Raw genomic sequence first — 19816 nt, forward strand, 5'->3', positions numbered from 1 at the left:
GTCGTCTATTGGTGACCGCTCCACTGTATGGACACAAAAAACTGCGAAATCGAGGAGAAAGACAGCGCCCCGAAGAAGTCTAGCGAACTGTGTGGAGCATCGTGTTGGCCATGGGATTTATGCCCAAGTCTCCGGTGTGTCGGACTTCCAAAGAGAGGTGAGAGCTTGTTTAATCGACCAAGGTCATAAGAAGGCAGTTTTTAAGATCTCTCTTACTATTGGCGACGCTAAATTAGCTTTGCTGGGATGTAGTCCGCTTGATATCCGCCCGCTCGTCGTCATTGTATTTCGCTTTTCTCCTTTTTGTGGGGCTCTCTCGCCAGCGGTGTTTATGTTTGTAATAAACTGGCAAGTCGACTTTTTGATCCATATTGTCTATATTTGGTGGTTAGTTGTGAACTCCGTAGAATCCTGGCTGGATTTTACATTTGACTCCCAAGTTTTGCTGTTGAAGGTCCATCCAAGTGAAGCGGCCCCGGCTGTGATGCGACTGTTTATCCCACTAAGTGGCCTTCTGCCGCCGGGTTAGCTAATCCACTAATCTGGAACCGTAGCGGTTGTGTTTTTATTGTGACTACTACCAGTGACGTGCGGTGAACTATACACCTGGTGAGACATAGATACTTTTGGAGTTTTTATTTTATTTATTTAAAAAAAAACTTAAATTCATATGTGCAGCTCTAATCATTGTTGATTTAAATTGCACATTTGGAATAACACGAAAATGAAGGGAGTAATTCGCTTTCATAAAAACGTTATCATAATGATATTATGATATGAGAAATTGATCCAAAAAGTATTTCATAAATTTGTTATGAAATACTTTTTGGTCCCATTTGCTTTTAACAAAATAAATCAAGTATTGTGAGTGTGTCTTACCTTTCTGTATTTGTATCTGAAGCAGCAATAGCTATCCTCCATGAAAACCTACTTTGTATGATCACATTAATTTTGTCTTAATGTCCAGTTTAGAGAAGTATTTAATCTTGGATACAGTATATAATCCTCCATATTGGCAGACACATTCATTTAATTCAATTTAATTCAAAGCATCTGACAAAAAACACCCACAAACGCTGGCTTACTCTAATAAAAATGGCATGTTTGTTATAAATACAGTTTTAAAAAAAAAAGGCTGGCTTCCGCTGGAGAGACATGTGTCTGCTACCGTGAGCGCCTCCACTTCTCCCAGTGTGGCGAGTCAGAGTACTGCTGAGGCATTGAACTGCTAGTAGACAATGTATCGCCCCCTACCCTGAGGCAGAGGTACTTGCTGCCTCATGGCCTGCCTTTTCCCAGTGGCAACAAGCATGCACCCCTTGCACGCACACGCTCAATACACTTTGTGTGTAGCCGTGGAGGCACCACCTGTGTCTGCCTCACTTCTTGTCTGTCGTGTTATTTTCATCAGGAATTGCCGCGATTTTGACCATGAAAATTATCAAAATATACAGGTACCACACCAAAATCACATAGAAAGCATAGACCAAAAGAGAAATATTCAAACTTATTTTATTTTATTACTTCGATTTTGAACATCTCATGGTTAAGCCTTTTACCCCCCTGGTGGCAAGGTGAGGCACTGCCTCACTTTCCTTCCCTGACAGCACGTCACTGACTACTACCCTTCATCGCGTCTTATTTCTCCAAAACACACCCCAACCTCTGCAGCATACATTTTCGTCTAGTCGTGTAATGAAAACAGTCAGTGTTATTGTTTGACTTGCCCTTTTAGGATGGTTACTACTAGAACGTTAACATTATGTGTGTTTTCAAATGAATTCATGTTTAACTTAATGGTTCATGTATGTGATTTCCTGATGTATGTCATTGCCTACTATCATTTATTTTACTAATTGATTATTTTGAATAATGGTCCAGTGCAGTGGTTCTTAAACTTTTTTCACCAAGTATCACCTCAGAAAAACTTAGCTCTCCAAGTATCACCATAATGACCAACATTAAAATACAATGGTGGAATAGGCCAAAGTATTCATTAAAAACAAGGTAGAAGTTTTATTTAACAAGTATATTTAATCTTTTTGCCACTGTAACATAACACACAGTTTGAACAGTGACACTGTTTGAATATAGGAAAAGAAAACACTGTACTTTAAGGGGGCCTTTTATGCAAAACTAAGTTTCCTTCTTTTCTTTTTTATTTGTACCTGTATATGTGGGCTGCATTGAAATTTGAAAACAAATATTAGAGGCATTACGGAGATATTTGTAAGATATTCTTGCCTTCTTTCCTACTTCCGCCAAATGACTCGTTTTGAATTTGCTCTTTTTGGGACGTTGTGCCACATGTGACATCAGCGGATATTTCCATACATGGTCCGCCATTGCAGTTCAACCAGTCCAACGTTGTTGTCAATAAGCTCCTTCTTTTTCTCTATCCTCTTGATGTGGGGCAGACTGTCTTGTGCATGGATATGCATCCTCCACTATATCCATTTCTAATTCAAAGTAGTGTATAGTTCTAACTTATATTTGTAAGTAGACTCGATATGAAAGCGCTAAAAACTACATCAAAGTGGGCCTGGAGAAGACGCAGTCGATGTAGAGCCAGGTAAATAAGACCGCTGACAAAACAGCGCATCCTGAAGAGTCGATCAGAAAGCTGCTTTAAAATCTGTAAAACATAATCTATGCAACATTTTGACAAAATAACCACCATCACATGTTATGTAGACCACAAGGACGTTTTTTAAATGTAGAAAAAAAAATCATAATATGACCCCTTTTTAAAATACAGTTGCGTAGTAGGCCCAAATATTAATTAAAGATAAAGCAGAAGTTTTATTTAACAAGTATATTTAATATTTTGGCCACTGTAACATTACACACAGTTGGAACAGTAACACTGTGCTTGAATATAGGAAAATAAAATGAAAATAATGAATCAAATCTAGTTTACCACTAGATGGAGCCTGCATACCACTACTGGTACACATACCACAGTTTGAGAATCATTAGTCCAGTGTATGTACAATACATAGGTCATAGGTCAGTTAAGGACTACAGGAACTGTAAAGTTTGTTGTGAGTGACCCTTTCGATTGTTTATTGACACATCTGGTTGTATGTTTTCTAACATGAAATGTGTGGTTTATGTGTGGGAATAAGTAGCACAACACATTATGTGGCTTGTGCATGAAATACTTTTTTTGGAAAGAAAACTCCAGTCTTGTGAGGTGCTTTCAAACAGTGTCGTCTTTGTTTGCTCCGCTCGCTAGGAGAGGATTAATGCAGCTAATGATCTCTAATGTAGGGAAAGGGATAAAAGCTCATCGAAATGAAAGGAAAACCCATAGTTAGCTGTTGAATGTGTGTGTGCGTGTGTGTGCTAGTACATGTTGTTTCGGAGAGTATGTGCGTGTTCCTTCACAAAGTCTCTTGTTTCATTGACTTACATCATCCAGTTGCACTTTTGTATGAAATGTGACCAGTGTCACTGTATAGCACTTTTTCTCCCCCCCCCCCCACAACCTTCAGTTAATCCTCACAGTATGTCACCTAGATTAGCCCTTGGCCATTGAGGGACACCCACCCGCACCCCGCGTCATCACTCTGTGACAGGGTAACACATAAAGGCAGCATGTTGATCAAATGATTAATGTATGTGTTTTGTACAAGCACAAGTTGATGTATTTTTTTAAAAATAGGTGAAATTTGGGCCATTTGTTAGAGTAAAAATGCAAGACAGCTTCCCATCCTTTGTTCATTCACAGATTCCATGTCTTAATAAGGGGTTTGGCTCTTACATGACAGATTTAAGTTGGTTTAAAACCATAATCTCTTTTGTGACTAGCTTAGCACAGGCACGACCCTCCTCCTATAGTCACCTTGATCACGCAAATCTCAACATTTTTTTTCTGAAAAGCAGCCATTATTTTACACACTCGCCCACGTCGCAGGGATTGCTTTATATTCTCGGGCCAAGCGTCTGTGTAGAATTTCCTGTATGGAAGCCACTATGAGACTTCCTGCTCTGTGCAGGGAAGTGGGGGCGAAAAGATGGGGGGAGTGGCGGCAGGAGCAAAGAAGAAAAAGGAAGACAAGCTTAAGTGTGGTGACTGCTGTGGTCGTAGCTATAGAGAGCATCATGCTGTGACTCAGACACTTAAAATATTTACCCAGAGTGGAAGTGAAACAGGTTTCTGTCCTCTATCGCCTCCTTACCATCTGTCATTATGAAGATTGTTAAAAAATGGCCGGGTGGGAGGAATATCCCTGTCCGGTTCAGTGAAGCATGAGTGGGAAAATGCCTCTCATCTGTCTTTTGGGCACAATTACAGGACATGTCCTTTGGTTTATTAAAGCCCCAGTGCTCCATTTGGCCCTGCCAGCATGCTCCAGTAGTGACAGGATCCCTCCAGTCATCAGGTACCTCCATCCTGCTTCCTCTAGCCTGCTTTCTTTATGATTGTCTCGTCGCAGAAATGAACTTTTGTCACTGTGCGGCTCTCCGCCTCTCCAGCACTGTTTGATCCAAGAGAAACGTGCCTTGTAAGGAAGCAGGATGTTCACAGGCTCCACCAAGCTGCCCCCTGCCAAAACCCCGCAGCCTGAGCGTCTGGACGAGGTCTACGCCGCCTTACGTCGGGGCTTACAGTGAGTTGACACTCAACGTGGGTGCCTGCCAGGTGGAAAATCATTAAAAGTGAAACATTGCATTTTGTTGTTGTTAGGTCATACTTACAGGTCCACCAGCTGGAGCTGGACAGTCTGGGCCAGCAGATCAGAGAAAATAAGAGAAATGGGCGACTGGTGAGAGACGGTCTATTCAAAAACTGGGTTCACTGGTATCGAGCAGTGCCAGTCGGGATGCTCATTGGACTCTTTATGATGCTAAATGTTTTCTTTTCTTCCGCAGGGCTCTTTGTATGAGCAGGATAAGGTGAGTTTCACTGACAGCTGTTGTATACACTCACTGGTGACCACATTAGGAACAGCTTTACAATCCAAAATACTGCATTTCTAAAAGTACAGCAGGTGTTTGTTTAACAATAATGTTTACTTTTATGTTGTAGCTTGCAGTAGAAGTAATAAACTGCACTACATGGCACTGAAAAGTTGGGTTGTTATCTTTCCATGTTGCAAATTAGCAGTGTGGCGTGCAATTCTATACAATGAAAAAAAAACACAAACACAATTAAAATTGCACGTTGTAGAGCCCAGACCCTCGTCATTTGACAGAAATCTTGATGTTAGGCTATATTTTCCTGACGCTGCCACACCGCAGGTTTTTCCTTCAAGTTTTTTCCAAATTGATCCGATGACCCGAAGGGGTACTGCTCCTTAAGCAATTATATTTTTTCTGATCTGCACAATATTATGTATGTATGTATGTACTTTTTTTTAATTTTTATTAACCAACAGTGTTACTTAAATGTGTGGTATTATTATTTCTGGAAAGGTAGAATGTTTGATACACATTTCGAATTGTTTTTGTATTTAAGTTCTGGTTGATGAATGAGTGTACAGTATATGCAGATAACTCTGTGACAAGTATTACTTCAACCGACGTCGTGTTGGGCTTGTGATTATTATTCTCACAATTCTCACAAATATGATATCACAATTATTCTCACAACTTAAAGCATAAGAAAAATCTGAGATAGTATGTACCTCAAATTACTCATAAGTTGAGGTACCACTATATATGGACTCAGAGACTGGGACACAAATATAAACTGTATTAAACAACAATACATATAAGCTTGACTAATTTGGCCTCTTTTATTTTAGCAAGTGAAAGCCATAGAGAGATTTATGCGTCGCTTGGAATTCCACCTCAGCAAGGTATTTTTTTAAAATGATCAATCAGCTAATAACTGTTATTTACAGTTCAGTAATTGATTATATGAAGTTATTTGAAACCTGTCTCTCTCGTAGGTAGAGGAGCTGTACGATGCTTACTGCATACAGCGCCGACTTCGAGATGGCGCCAGTAAAATGGTGGCAGCCTTTAACTCCGCCAGTGGGAGTAAGGAGGCCAGGGAGAGCCTGAGTGAGGCAAACAAAGGCTTCAGGGAATGTACAGAGGTGAGAGGCTGAACTACAGTCGACAAGTTGACTTCAATTTTTTATGTTATTACCTTGACATCAGTGAGATGATGCAGGAGTTTGTACTAATATCTTGATGTCTGTGCAGCGCATGTGCTCACTGGAGAGTGAACTGGAAGGCCACATGGGAGAGTTTCATGTCAAGATGAAGGGTGAGTCACTTTTCTACACTCATCACTTTCTCTTCCCCTTTCTTCTCAACTCACCATTTCTTATTCATGTTTACAGGCCTTGCCGGCTTCGCCAGGCTATGTGCTGGTGACCAGTATGAGGTGACATAAACACAAATGCATGCAAAAGTCCACACAAACACTTTTTTTAAGGGGTTCCTAAGATCATATTTGACTTTTCTGACTTTTTAATGTTCTTACAATGTTGGATACTTGCGTTTAAAAAATGCCAAAACGACAAATTATAAGATTCATGCTTTTTGGGTAGGAGCTACCTAAATGTACATAAGTATAGTGGGAGGAGCTCCTCCTCCTAATGTCGATAAAATAAATACTTCCATGTTTATTTCCTTTTACAACATTTTACACGGGACCAGTAGAAATTTGGATTAGCCGCTTTTATTTGACTTTACGACATTTTACACAGGACCAGTAGAAAATTGGATTAGCTGCTAAACTACGATGGAAAAAGGCGGTGACATTACAATTTGGTTTGAGAAACACAAGAGTAGGTATGACAAAGTACAAAACCCAAAACCAGTCAAGTTGGCACGTTGTGTAAATCGTGAATAAAAACAGAATACAATGATTTGCAAATTCTTTTCAACCTATATTCAATTGAATGGACTGCAAAGACAAGATACTTAACGTTCAAACTGGAAAATTTTGTTATTTTTTGCAAATATTAGCTCATTTGAAATTTGATGCCTGCAACATGTTTCAAAAAAGCTGTCACAAAAGTGGCAAAAAAGACTGAGAAAGTTGAGGAATGCTCATCAAACACTTATTTAGAACATCCCACAGGTGAATAGGCTAATTGGGAACAGATGGGTGCCATGATTGGGTATAAAAGCAGCTTCCATGAAATGTGCAGTCATTCACAAACAAGGATGGGGTGAGGGTCACCACTTTGTGAACAAATGCGTGAGCAAATTTTCCAACAGTTTAAGAACAACATTTCTCAACGAGCTATTGCAAGGAATTTAGGGATTTTACCATCTATGGTTCGTAATATCATCAAAAGGTTCAGAGTATCTGGAGAAATCACTGCACGTAAGCGACATCAGTGTGTAAAGGATATCACCACATGGGCTCAGGAACACTTCAGAAAACCACTGTCAGTAACTACATTTCGTCGCTACATCTGTAAGTGCAAGTTAAAACTCTACTATACAAAGCCAAAGCCATTTACCAACAACACCCAGAAACGCCGCCGGCTTCACTGGGCCCGAGCTCATCTAAGATGGACTGATGCAAAGTGGAAAAGTGTTCTGTGGTCTGACGAGTCCACATTTCAAATTGTTTTTGAAAAATGTGGACGTCGTGTCCTCCGGACCAAAGAGGAAAAGAACCATCCGAATTGTTATAGGCACAAAGTTCAAAAGCCAGCTTCTGTGATGGTATGGGTGTGTGTTAGTGCCCAAGGCATGGGTAACTTACACATCTGTGAAGGCACCATTAATGCTGAAAGGTACATACAGGTTTTGGAGCAACATATGTTGCCATCCAAGCAACATTCTCATTATTACAATAGCGTGGCTTCGTAGTAAAAGAGTGCGGGTACTAGACTGGCCTGCCTGTAGTCCAGACCTGTCTCCCATTGAAAATGTGTGGCGCATTATGAAGCCTAAAATACGACAACAGAGACCCCGGACTGTCGGAACAACTTAAGCTGTACATCAAGTATGAATGGGAAAGAATTACACCTAAAAAGTTTCAAAAATTGGTCTTCTCAGTTTCCAAATGTTTACTGAGGGTTGTTAAAAGGAAAGGCCATGTAACACAGTGGTTAAAATTCTTGTGCCAACTTTTTTGCAACGTCTTGCCGCAATTAAATTCTAAGTTAATGATTATTTGCAAAAAAAAAATTACGATTCTCAATTCGAACATTAAATCTTGTCTTTGCAGTTTATTTAATTGAATGTAAGTTGAAAAGTATTTGCAAATCATTGTATTCTGTTTTTATTTACGAATTACACAACAGGGTTTTGTACATTATGCAGACATTTGCAGAAAGTAGGTTATAAAAGTGACAGTAGAGCAACATTTACGCAAAATCTGCATCAAACATATCCAATACATATTATTTAGACCACAGGGAAGTGTTTTAAATGTAGATTAAAATCATCATTGACACTTCACCCTTTGCCTCTGATGGCTGCTGGTTAGCGCCTTGCATGGCAGCTCCCGCCATCAGTGTGTGAATGTGTGTGTGAATGGGTAAATGTGGAAATACTGTCAAAGCGCTTTGAGTACCTTGAAGGTAGAAAAGCGCTATACAAGTATAACCCATTTATCATTTATCATTTATCATTGGTCCCCTTTAAAAAAAAAAACAACAACTATAAAACACGTTAATTTAAACATGCATGTGGAAATTATGAATTTTAACCCCAAAGAATTACTGTAATACATTTATTGTCATCAATTTAATTGACCAAATAGTTGTCGTTGTTTTTTACCAGTTGAAGGGGTTCGAAGACTAATGTTGAGCTATTTATATTTGATGTTCCAAATATTTTGTTTAATGGGAAGCATTATATTCATATTCACCCACTGTCCAGGTGCTAATGCGCTATGGGCGGCAACGCTGGAGGCTGCGGGGCCGTGTTGAAGTCAGCAACAAGCAGATATGGGACAGCGAAGAGTACATTTTTCTGCCTCTTGTCACAGAACTCCTGTCCATTAAGGTAAGCAATGAATGAGTTTTGATGCTCAGCTCCACCAAGGAGGTGTGGTTTCATCGATTTATTCTATAATACCCTAATATATGTACCTTGATTAGGTAGGAGTTGTTCCAAGGATATTCTAAGTCTTACTCTTTTCAGGTGACAGAGCTGAAGAGTTTGGCCAATCACGTGGTGGTGGGTAGCGTGTCCTGTGAAATGCTGGACCTGTTCTGCCCCCTCCCGCAGACCCTTGCTGTGGATATCAATGACCTTGGAACAGTGAAGCTCAACTTGGAGGTGACTTGGAGGTATGGAAACATGCAGCAATACACCTTCTTTGCCACAGTCCTCAAAATGTCCCTGTTATAAAAAAATAAAACACTTTTCGCACAGTGTGCCTGAAACACTAAATTCAATAATAGAAGTTGAATTACTTAAAGAGATGAATATAAGTATATGCCAAACTGGCCATGGACTATCACAAGGTTAGTCCAAACACTGCTACTAATATTCAGCCAGATTCTAATAGATATTTAATGGTAAGGACTTTTTCTTTCATATTTTGGAATAAATGAATGTTGGTTTGGGTCCATTGATTAGGGGAATCACATTTCTAATTTTGGCCTTAAGCTAACAAGTTTGGGATAGCCTTCTCTAAAAAGTTACAGACTATAAGAAGAAAAAGCTGAAGGAGCTGCTGCCTATTTATTTCATTTAATAGTAATGTCTCCTTGCACTGTTAATATAGCATAGTAGGGCTGCTACTATTATTTGACATCATCGACTAAATAAATAATATACAAAATGTTTTTGTTGTTTGTTGATTAAAAGCCTGATATGTTCATGTTTGCATTTTTGTTGCTTTAAGTAAATCAACTGTAACAATACTGGATACAAATATTTTTGTACTGAATTCATGTTTGCAGGACATCTTGCACCTAATTCTGTTGATTTATTTTTCACTTTGGTTATTTACTTTGTGTGATAAAGTAAAACCATTATTTTCTCAGTGATTGTTTATTTTGTTACAAATGAATTTACTATAAAGAGTTCAAATGAAGTTGCGGACTTAATGTCAAACTCAATAATATACAGCAGATTATAGGCAATAATCGTTTGAGTAGTCGACTAACCGAAAAAATAATTTCTGACTAGTGGACTACTGAAAGAATCGTTAGTTGCAAACCTATTGCATAGCAGGCCATTTTGTGTTCATTTGCCTTAAAAACTAATTTTATGCACATATTCTTAGATCCTTTGCTGAGTTACTCAAAATTTGTATTCAAATTCTTTATTCAACTCATATCACTTAGGTTTATACTTTGTTTATTTACCAAATTGTTTTATTTATCTCATTCCAGTCCATTTGATAAGGACGACCAGACATCATCCACCAGTACAGTTTCCAAACGTCTTCTGTCCAATCAGAGCCCTCCAGACACGCCCTCCATGCGGGAGCAAGTGTTTTATGTGAGTCCACAGGCAACATTTTCTATTTAACCTGTATGTTTACTCACTGGTCCCTTCATTTGGTACACACAATGTGATCCACACTGTGGAGCTCGGCGTTTAACACAGAGGTGAAAAAACCTTTGAGCAATTCCATCAATGCGTTGAAACGACACATCTGTTTGGGTGTATGCAATAAAGTGGCCAGTGAGTTTATCCAGTAATGTGTTTGCCTCACTCACGGCTTGCTATTACTTTCATTTCACTGGCTTGTTCTGTTTCAGCTGCTCCCCAACTGCTTTGTGTGTAGCGGTAGCACTGATGTGTGTGAGGATAATGGCACAGGACTGTGTGTCCGGTCATGTGGTTGTGGAAGTGGTGTGCCTGACGCGAGTAGTCCTGCGACGAATGATGGCGCTAGAAGGCGCTGTGACAGCAGCAGCATGTATGAGCGGAGCTGCGGCCCTTGTAGCTGTTTAATAGTGGTTGAGTAGCCGTCCAATATGATCCTCCTCTTCCTCACCACGCTGAAGAGCACACGTCACGAGGGCGCATCGCAGAACCGCCGGCTGACGGAGATGGCCCATGAGAGCGGGACGGACGGGACGGCTTCCTTACCGTGCGAACTGAGCCGTGCGAGAGCCCCATGCAGCCGTTTACAGTTGGTGTGTGGGAACTAGTTGTAGTGCACCTTGTTAGTTTGATAGTACTAGTAAGTGATTGACCCCTCTGAGTTGAATCATTCCCTGTTATAGCCACTAGGGGCGCTAGAAAGGTTTTTTTTTAGTTTGTATGCCACAGGTACATGTTGTCAGCAACAGTTGAGAAAATTATAAAGGAAGAAAATAATTTCTGACCAAGATGTCAGTTGAGTGATTTTTTAAATATATTTTTACACATTGGAACGCATCCACAATTAAGAGAATAATGTACATAATGTATAGTGTTACATTTGGGCTGTGAAATCAGTGTCTTCACTTCGTCCTACGACATTGTAACACATAGAAATAAGGAGGAAATGGTACAAATATTTGTAGTATTACATTGGACTTAGATAAACAGTTGTAGTTGTTATGGAACAGTACTCAATTGTATTCATTCAGTGGTTCTCAATTAAATAAGTAATAAAAGTGTCATTTGCTTGTAAACGGCAGTGCTACAACGGATTATTTTCCTGGTGGGTTCCACCTTTTTTTTCATACCTCCTGCCCAAAAATGTGTCCATTGTTCTCGATTTGTGCGCTGCCTGAATAAATTGGTCTGACCTGAATCGTTGTGGCCTTGCGGGTTTCAAAGCACCCATTTGTTCCACGTCCCGCATGGAACACATCCATTGGACTTTACTTGCACGCCACATATGCCAGCCCTAGTCATGACAATCATGTGCAACTTTGCAACCCGCCGGGCGCTTTGATAACCATTGTGTTTATTCTTAGTTTCAACTTTTTGGAAAGCCCCTTTATGGGTGATTTGAATTACCAGCCAAAAAATTAGGTACACCTGCACAGTCTAGTGAGTGTGGAATAGGGTATCAACAATTCTGCTTTTGCAAAGATGATATACTCAGTTTTAATTTTTATTTGCCCATGAAAAAGGTATGTGCCAATCGAGCCGATCTCCTGAAAAAAACCCCATGTGATCGGATATGATTTATATCTTTTAATGCTGATTACAAACATCGATCCATCTGACTGTCACTCTTTATATTTGGTCCCTGGCTGACAAGCGGCCACTAGCTAATTATGTGTCTCCATGCAGTGTGGAACTGTTCTCCAAAATTATTAATCACCTCCATTACAGCAAATAATCTGCTTTTTCTAGTTTCCTAAGTATCATTATCAAGTATTACTATCACTGGAGGCTCAACATGTTACACACCGAGAGCAAGCCAGGAGCAGGCATGCTAATAGCTAAGCGAACTGCTCAGCTAGCTTTAAACAAAACCAACACCAAGAAATAAGAAGTCCAGACAGAAGCGTATTATTGCAAAAAGTGAAAAGGCATTGACAAGTAGGATTATTACGAGCCTGGAGAGAGGATAATATAACAACAACAGTTAATGTGTCCGTATCGGGAGTCACTACACGACATGTAAGGCTACAGATAGATCTAAAAATTGCTGTTGTCAACACCAGGGGTAGTATCAGTTTTTAATCGATACAAGAATAATTGAATAGATTTTTTTAATTTTCTCAATAATTTTTTGTTGTTTTGTTTATTAACTCAGGGAATAATTCCCTGGACACAGCAGGAATTTGAGGGCAAAACCTAAAAGTTTTAAATGATTAATAGATAGTAAAAAAAAAAAATACTGTTAATAAGAGATCGGTATCGGCCAATCTCACTTACGGATGGGCAGAATCAGCAACACAAAACCCTAACCAGAACATCCCTAATACAAGTATTCGCCTTCTTTCACTTTTACCCCATTTATTAGTTACACTGAAGTCTTTGAATTAGTGTTTCTCTCAAAATTGTTGCATCTATAATGACAAAGTAGAGAAAATATTTTTGGAAATATTCTACAATTAAACAGTAAAAATATCCCAAGAGGAGCATAAATGTTTACACTTAATTGACTTAAACATAAGTAGACTTAACCCAAGAATAATTATTGGAAACAAGTTGCACCAGAGTTACATTTTAGGTGTCATGGCTAAGGTGGTGAATACTCAGGCTAATGGGATATTTAAGTATTTTATTATCAATTGAATAATCAACGTTTCTTTGTTGTCACAATGGAATATACAGTATGTGTAGGATTTAATGTGGTCTACATTTTACAATAAAATAGGCTCTAACATTAATGAAAAAGCCCTTTTGGTCTGGTTATTTTTGTGAAAGCAGATTTCTTGACAAAGCTCTTGCATTGACTGTCATGAGGTTGTACAGGTGCACCTAATGCAATGTCCGGTCTGTCTTTGTTTGTATGTCATCTCAACATCTTCTTTCCCCTTCAGTCTCTGCTGAAACGACAAGGAGAGCTCGACAACGGCACAGTCTGGTCCAACTCCTCTGAATCCTCTGACGACTCCTCCAGCCCGGCGCTGGCCCATCACGCTCAGAGGCTGTCGGCCTCCAACATACCTCAAAGCAACGTCACCGCGCTACTGTCGCTCACGCCGCACAAGTCCAGCGTATCGACGCCGTCGCTTTCATCTAACCAGGAGGAAGACGAGGGCGAAGCTGGCAATGTTTTCTCTTCAAAAGATTCAGTGCACAACGGCCACCCGCAGACTTCCTGCTCTGGGAGCCAAATCGGCGCCACCGGTCAGGGATGTACTTTAACAGACAGACTGTCAGTCCAATCAGAGGTTCTGGAAACCTTGGAAGAACTAAGCTGCTCGTGTTCTGATGCTGACGTTTCCTCCACCGTCGCCGAGTCCATAGAGAGGATGGAGGAATGTGGCAACATGCATGCTAACGATCCACCGGAGGACTCCATAGTCCACACCAAAGCAGGAACCATCAAGGCTGAAGGACCAAGTCATCCAGCTCTAAAACAGTCTGATGGAGCTCCAGCTGTAAGTTCATGCTTATGTTTGTTCACTAAATCCCTATTTCACCTTGTGATGACGAGCAACGACTACTTATCTCCACAGGTCCCTTTTCCCACGTCTTCTAGTTTCACCCAGGAAGTGGAGACGGCTCTTGAGAGCTTTGACTTTCTCAACTGCTCTGACCTGGAGGATGAGGCAGAAGAAGTGGTAGAGCACCAAGAAGTGGTAGAGCACCAAGAAGTGGTAGAGCACCAAGAAGTGGTAAAGCACCAAGAAGTGGTAGAGCACCAAGAAGTGGTAGAGCACCAAGAAGTGGTAAAGCCCCAAGAAGTGGTAAAGCCCCAAGAAGTGGTAGAGCACCAAGAAGTGGTAGAACACCAAGAAGTGGATACGGCTCTGGAAAGCTTTGACTTTTTCAAGTGCTCTGACCGGGAGGATGAGGAAGAAAAAGTGGTAGAGCACCAAGAAGAGTCTGAGAACCAAGAGGAAGACGAGCAGCAAAAGGAAAACAAAGAAGAAAAAGAAGCAGACGAGGAGCAGCATGAAGATGACAATATGGCTGAGCAAGAGAAGGCAGCAGAGGGGGAGAAAGACAAAGATAACTACTCTGAAAAAAGGTATGTGGACTGTATTCTACACAGTGGTGCAATGGAAAAATTCACTTATTTAGGTGCACCTGCACAGACTAATGAGCTCATGTACCCAGAGATGTCAAAGTGACGTCAACACAGACGTTATAATGTCATCAAAGCTCACCACTAAGCATTCACACACAGAAGCAACATTTTGGAATAAGGATAAAGTGATAGAAAAAAGGTACAAACAATATAATAAATCTATAGATGGCAGCATAAGAGAATGTTCTGTACAAGTTTCACTTTTGCATCTCATAGCGCATAACTGGTGCGTTCAAGGTTACAGAGTTGACACTAGTCTTTAAAGACGGGGAGACTTAACTCCCAGGAGATGTACTAATAATAATATAATTATAATATTAATGATTTATTATAATTTGTGTTACCCTCTGATGATACTATGTATATCAGCTAAGCTCGACTTTACACTCTGTAATAAAGGAAAATGTGACATATTTGTAATAGGGATGTAACGATATCAATCACGATATTTGGGCCACGGTACGATATTATTGTGGTATATGTCACTAAAAAAAAGACTTGGTAAAAATGCCATAGTGTGTGAAATGAATGTTTAGGACAAAACACTTACTGTAATTGAACACAAACATAATACTCAAATGTTATAATCAGAATTATTACTACAAATATGCATTTTTAAGTGCCAAGAATAGTGCAGCAACATCCACTGTTTCAAGCAAATATATTAAAGAACATAGTTGAGTGTTTTTGAAGTGACAATATAAGCATCAAGTGTAACAAATGGAAAACAATAATGTACAGTTTAGTGTCTTTCAAATGTCACTTTCTGAGAAGCAGTGTCCTCTGCAGTGGACATTTTATATCAGTTTGGAAAATGCTGTTTCTCAGAAAAGTTAGACAATTTAACTGTTGTTAATGCAAATTCCTCACAAATTGATGTTTAGCCTCGCTGGCTTCAAATATAATAATAATAATAAAAATACCTGGGATTTATATAGCGCTTTTCTAAGTACCTAAAGTCGCTTTACATGTAGAACCCATCATTCATTCACACCTAGTGGTGGTAAGCTACTTTCATAGCCACAGCTGCCCTGGGGTAGACTGACGGAAGCGTGGCTGTAATTTGCGCCAACGGCCCCTCCAACCACCACCTATCATTCATCATTCAATTCACCGGTGTGAGTGGCACCGGGGGCAAGGGTGAAGTGTCCCGCCCAAGGACACAAAGGCAGCGATTTTTTTGGATGGTAAGAGGTGGGGAGCGAACCTGCAACCCTCAGGTTTCTGGCACGGTTGCTCTACCCACTACGCCATGCCGCCCCTAAATATATTTTCCGGGTGATGGTTTATGTAGCTTCTCATATTTCTCGAATTGCCGTGTCTGCGCTCCCATCAAGCTTTTTTCCTCCCACGCGGTGCCCCACTACCGGTTCTTTGTCGGCTTGGAAATGCTTGAGACGAAGGTGGCAGGCTTTGCTTTGCAGCACGCATACTTAATTACCTTCGCCAAAGAGGTTATGTTTTCTTTAGGGTTTGTTAGCAACAAAACTCAAACCGTTATGGACAGATTTTGATGACATTTTCAGAAAATGTCTGGGGAAAAAACCCCTTCTTATTTTATTTCATTTATTTATGCTTGTACCAGACTCTAACTTAGTAGCTAATTTCCATCAGGAGTCCTAAGGAGGAGGGACAAAGTGCATGATAAATACAGTGCAAGTTCAAACACTACTCAAATGCATCATCCAAATATTATATCTACATACATACACTTAATTATTAGCTTTTTACACGTACATCATGTCCCTCCTCTTTTTTAAACTGATGTGCTCTGAAATGCACTTTGTACGTGCAAGCAATGCGATGTAACCATTACCAGTATAATGATAAACCGCAATAAAATTCTTGAAACAGTGATAAACACAAGTTGAAAAACTTAGTGATTCCTACAGAAGCAACTAGCTGGCTAATTTCTAGCTATCTTAAATGCTAGCATGAATACAGGACACATTTAAGTTTTAAAAATTAAACTTCGTTAAAATATTTCTGTGTGTATAAGTGCTGTTTGAGCACATTCAACAATAATGTGATGATTAATAACTGTGATCATTTTGGTTACAATAACCATGATATGAAATATTCATACCGTTACATCCCTACTGTAGTAAGCATGTATAGTTATGTTTAAAAACGACATAGAGTCGTCCATTCATCTTCTTCCGCTTATCCGAGGTCGGGTCGCGGGGGCAGCAGCCTAAGCAGAGAAGCCCAGACTTCCCTCTCCCCAGCCACTTCGTCCAGCTCCTCCCGGGGGATCCTGAGGCGTTCCCAGGCCAGCCGGGAGACATAGTCTTCCCAACGTGTCCTGGGTCTTCCCCGTGGCCTCCTACCGGTCGGACGTGCCCCAAACACCTCCCTAGGGAGGCGTTCGGGTGGCATCCTGACCAGATGCCCGAACCACCTCATCTGGCTCCTCTCAATGTGGAGGAGCAGCGGATTTACTTTAAGCTCCTCCTGGATGACAGAGCTTCTCACCCTATCTCTAAGGGAGAGCCCCGCCACCCGGCGGAGGAAACTCATTTCGGCCGCTTGTACCCGTGATCTTGTCCTTTTGGACAGTCGTTCCTCGCCAAATCGGGCTTTGAAATTTCACTCTATCACAGTTTTTTTTTTTTTAAACATGTATGTATTTTTGGCCTAAGTTAAGCATTTTCAAGCATAAAAATGGCTAAATAAACTAAAAATGTCAATACTACAGTAGTATTGTCCACCCGGTGAGACCAAACCAATGATTGGCTCAGCCTTAGACAGCATTACAATATTGGATTAAAAGAGTGTAAAGGTGACTAAAGGGTGTTATTTTCATGTTTAGAAGCCTCTCCTAATGTTAAAAACTGTATTTAGAAGGTTTTAAACTGTTTTTTATGCGCTATGAAAATTAAATTGTATTTGATTTTTAATTAATAATTCCTACTGCATGGAAATTAATTTGCCACAGTTAGATGAGGGTGTACCCCGCCTACCGCCCGAATGCAGCTGAGATAGGCTCCAGCACCCCCCGTGGCCCCGAAAGGGACAAGTGGTAGAAAATGGATGGATGGATGGGCCTACAACTGATTAACAGCAATCAACCAGGGTTTACTGTTTTGTAGAATATTTTCTGATTGAGTTTTATTATGAGCATGGGAAAATGTAAAGAATGTCAGTGATGAAGCTGAGCTACATTCATGTTATGACTGCATTTAATATAAAATAACATTATTATTTGAAACAAAGCGGGAAATCCCAAATACATTTCCACCTTAAACCATCCAAGTTTGTATATGAAACTTTTTTTGTTTCAAACAGGACTGCAACAATTCATTTTAATTAAAAAAAAACCTTTGATTTATATTTTGTTGCTTCGATTAATCGTTTAAGTCTAATTAATACAAGTGTATACAATCCTGATGCATTTGTGCATTAATTTTTTTAAATAAATGTACAAATGTTAAAAGTGCAATTTCAGTATTGATGATGTGCATTTATTAGAAAAAAAATCAACAAAAAAATTGTTTAAACTATTTTCCCGGAAACACAAATTAAGGCTATAAAGTGATAAACTTAATTATTTTAATAAACAAGTAATTTATGGATAAGTTTGTTTGACAGCTGCAGCTCTAGTTTCCACAAATCTCTTTGCGCTAGTTTTACTGTATAATATAATTACAAGTTGATGAAGCAGTGCCAGATAATGAGAAATAATAGGACTATTAAAAAAAAAGAAAAAGAAAAGACTACTGTGAAACCAGCTTCCTCTGTGTCCCTGCAGCGATGAAGAGGCAGGAGACGGCTTGGAGTTCCTTATGGAGGCGCCGGAGGGATTTAGAAACTCTGATGAAGATGGCATCTCTGAATCGCAGGTAAGCAGCTGTCTGATGAGCTAACCCATTAGCTAACCTGTGAAGGCGACGTTGGTACTGATATAAAATATTGTCAGGAGTCCAGTGTAGAAGAGGAGCAGGATTTGGTTCCGGTGCAACTGCCCGAGGAGGAGGAGCTTAATGAGGAAAAGGGAGGCGACCAACAAAGTGCGTGTGTTTGCTACATATACTGTAAATAACCACATTGGCAACAACTTTTTTAAATGTTTTTTTTTTCTGCATTTATAGCGGAGGAGAGGTCACAAGATGTTCAGGATGAGGAGCGTCCTCCTACTCCGAGCAACTTGGCCACCACCGTGTTCTAAGGACACCCAGTGTGGAACCACCACTGAGTTCTAAGGGCACGCAATGTGGAACCACCACTGTGTACTAAGGGCACGCAGTGTGGAACCACAGTCCAAACATTTCCACTCTTGTCTAATGTGCTCATTGCCAAGTCGCACTCACTCGACAAACAAGCTCTCGTTCGTAAAGAGTTTGTGCACATGTCCGCCTTGTCCCGTGTCTTTCAACGACATTGTGTTGCCTGCATTAATACCACTTTTGGTTGAAGTAATCCATTGAGAGCAGGCTTGGTTTAATTTGTTCCATTTATTTCACTTTTGTTTGAAGTAATCCATTGAGAGCAGGCTTGGTTTAATTTGTTCCATTTATTTAAGTGATCAAACCGTGCTGAAGAGGATGTGTTTCCTTACTTACTCTGCATCCAATCAGTCACTGGGGTAAACAAAGAAAGGCGTTCCAAGCTTCTAAACTTGCAGTATTGATGGACTGGGGGAAGTTTGCCAGCAAGCCAAGCTCTTGGGATGAACTCCAAGAGCATGTGATGTTTGTCTTTGCTACAAAGCTGTGTAGCGCTAATGTATTCCACTTGTGTGACAACGTGTCTTTTAAGCTACACCAGGACTTAAGCTGCCTTACGACCACACCTTTTTAGGGATTTATTTTACACGGTTGCAGGATTGGAGTTGATATTAATGCAATTAGTGGTGTAAAGGTATATTTAAACCTGCATGTGTAGACGCCTCACACTGCCAGCATGTCCGCTGTAAAAGGCTCATCTGTAAAAAAAAAAAATATATATGTATATATATTTTGGTCCAAGCGAGGTCTCTACAAGAGTAGCCTCGGGGGCGTTGTAGTGGTTCAGCGGTAAATTGCTTTGTCGTCGTACAAAAAGCCTCTTTATTCAGAAAGTGCCTCGAGTGACGGCGGGTATAAGGTTGTAAAAAAAACAAAAAAAAACTGGCAAAAAGTTTGTTTATTTTGAAATTACTTTTAGGATTGTTCACCATAAGAGATATTTACTGTTTCATATAAAGAATTGTATATGTCCTGAAATGTTTATGTTAAAAAATGTTCAAACTTTATAAAGATTTCTTTTAAATGAACGTTGCTTTCTGGTCTTCTTGAGTAA

General features: G+C 40.0%; 1 protein-coding gene across 4 annotated transcripts; it reads left to right on the plus strand.

Moving 5' to 3' along the window:
- LOC133634793 (rho family-interacting cell polarization regulator 1-like) lies at positions 1–19766 on the plus strand. 4 transcript variants are annotated; one of them, XM_062027455.1, is made up of 18 exons: positions 2–157; positions 4301–4388; positions 4483–4616; positions 4694–4772; positions 4879–4902; positions 5754–5807; positions 5901–6050; positions 6160–6223; positions 6300–6343; positions 8806–8931; positions 9070–9218; positions 10272–10380; positions 13320–13883; positions 13962–14476; positions 18288–18378; positions 18456–18546; positions 18628–18734; positions 18769–19766. In XM_062027455.1, the coding sequence occupies exons 3-17, from the start codon at positions 4525–4527 to the stop codon at positions 18702–18704; spliced, it is 2229 nt and encodes a 742-aa protein (XP_061883439.1). In that variant the 5' UTR covers positions 2–157; positions 4301–4388; positions 4483–4524; the 3' UTR covers positions 18705–18734; positions 18769–19766. The 4 variants fall into 4 exon arrangements, with proteins under 4 accessions (XP_061883433.1, XP_061883439.1, XP_061883432.1 ...); XM_062027449.1 differs by having other exon boundaries at positions 1–157; positions 4325–4388; positions 18628–19765; XM_062027448.1 differs by having other exon boundaries at positions 18628–19765.
- Positions 19767–19816: the final 50 nt, after the last annotated feature.

The sequence above is a fragment of the Entelurus aequoreus genome, linkage group LG02 (assembly GCF_033978785.1).
Source record: "Entelurus aequoreus isolate RoL-2023_Sb linkage group LG02, RoL_Eaeq_v1.1, whole genome shotgun sequence".
Lineage (NCBI taxonomy): Eukaryota > Metazoa > Chordata > Actinopteri > Syngnathiformes > Syngnathidae > Entelurus > Entelurus aequoreus.

Coding starts and splice junctions, on each gene's coding strand:
- LOC133634793 (XM_062027449.1), top strand. CDS start 4,525: ATGTTCACAGGCTCCACCAAGCTGCCCCCTGCCAAAACCCCGCAGCCT. Junction 5,808..5,900: donor TGGAATTCCACCTCAGCAAG/GTATTTTTTTAA, acceptor TCTCTCTCGTAG/GTAGAGGAGCTGTACGATGC. Junction 18,379..18,455: donor ATGGCATCTCTGAATCGCAG/GTAAGCAGCTGT, acceptor AAATATTGTCAG/GAGTCCAGTGTAGAAGAGGA.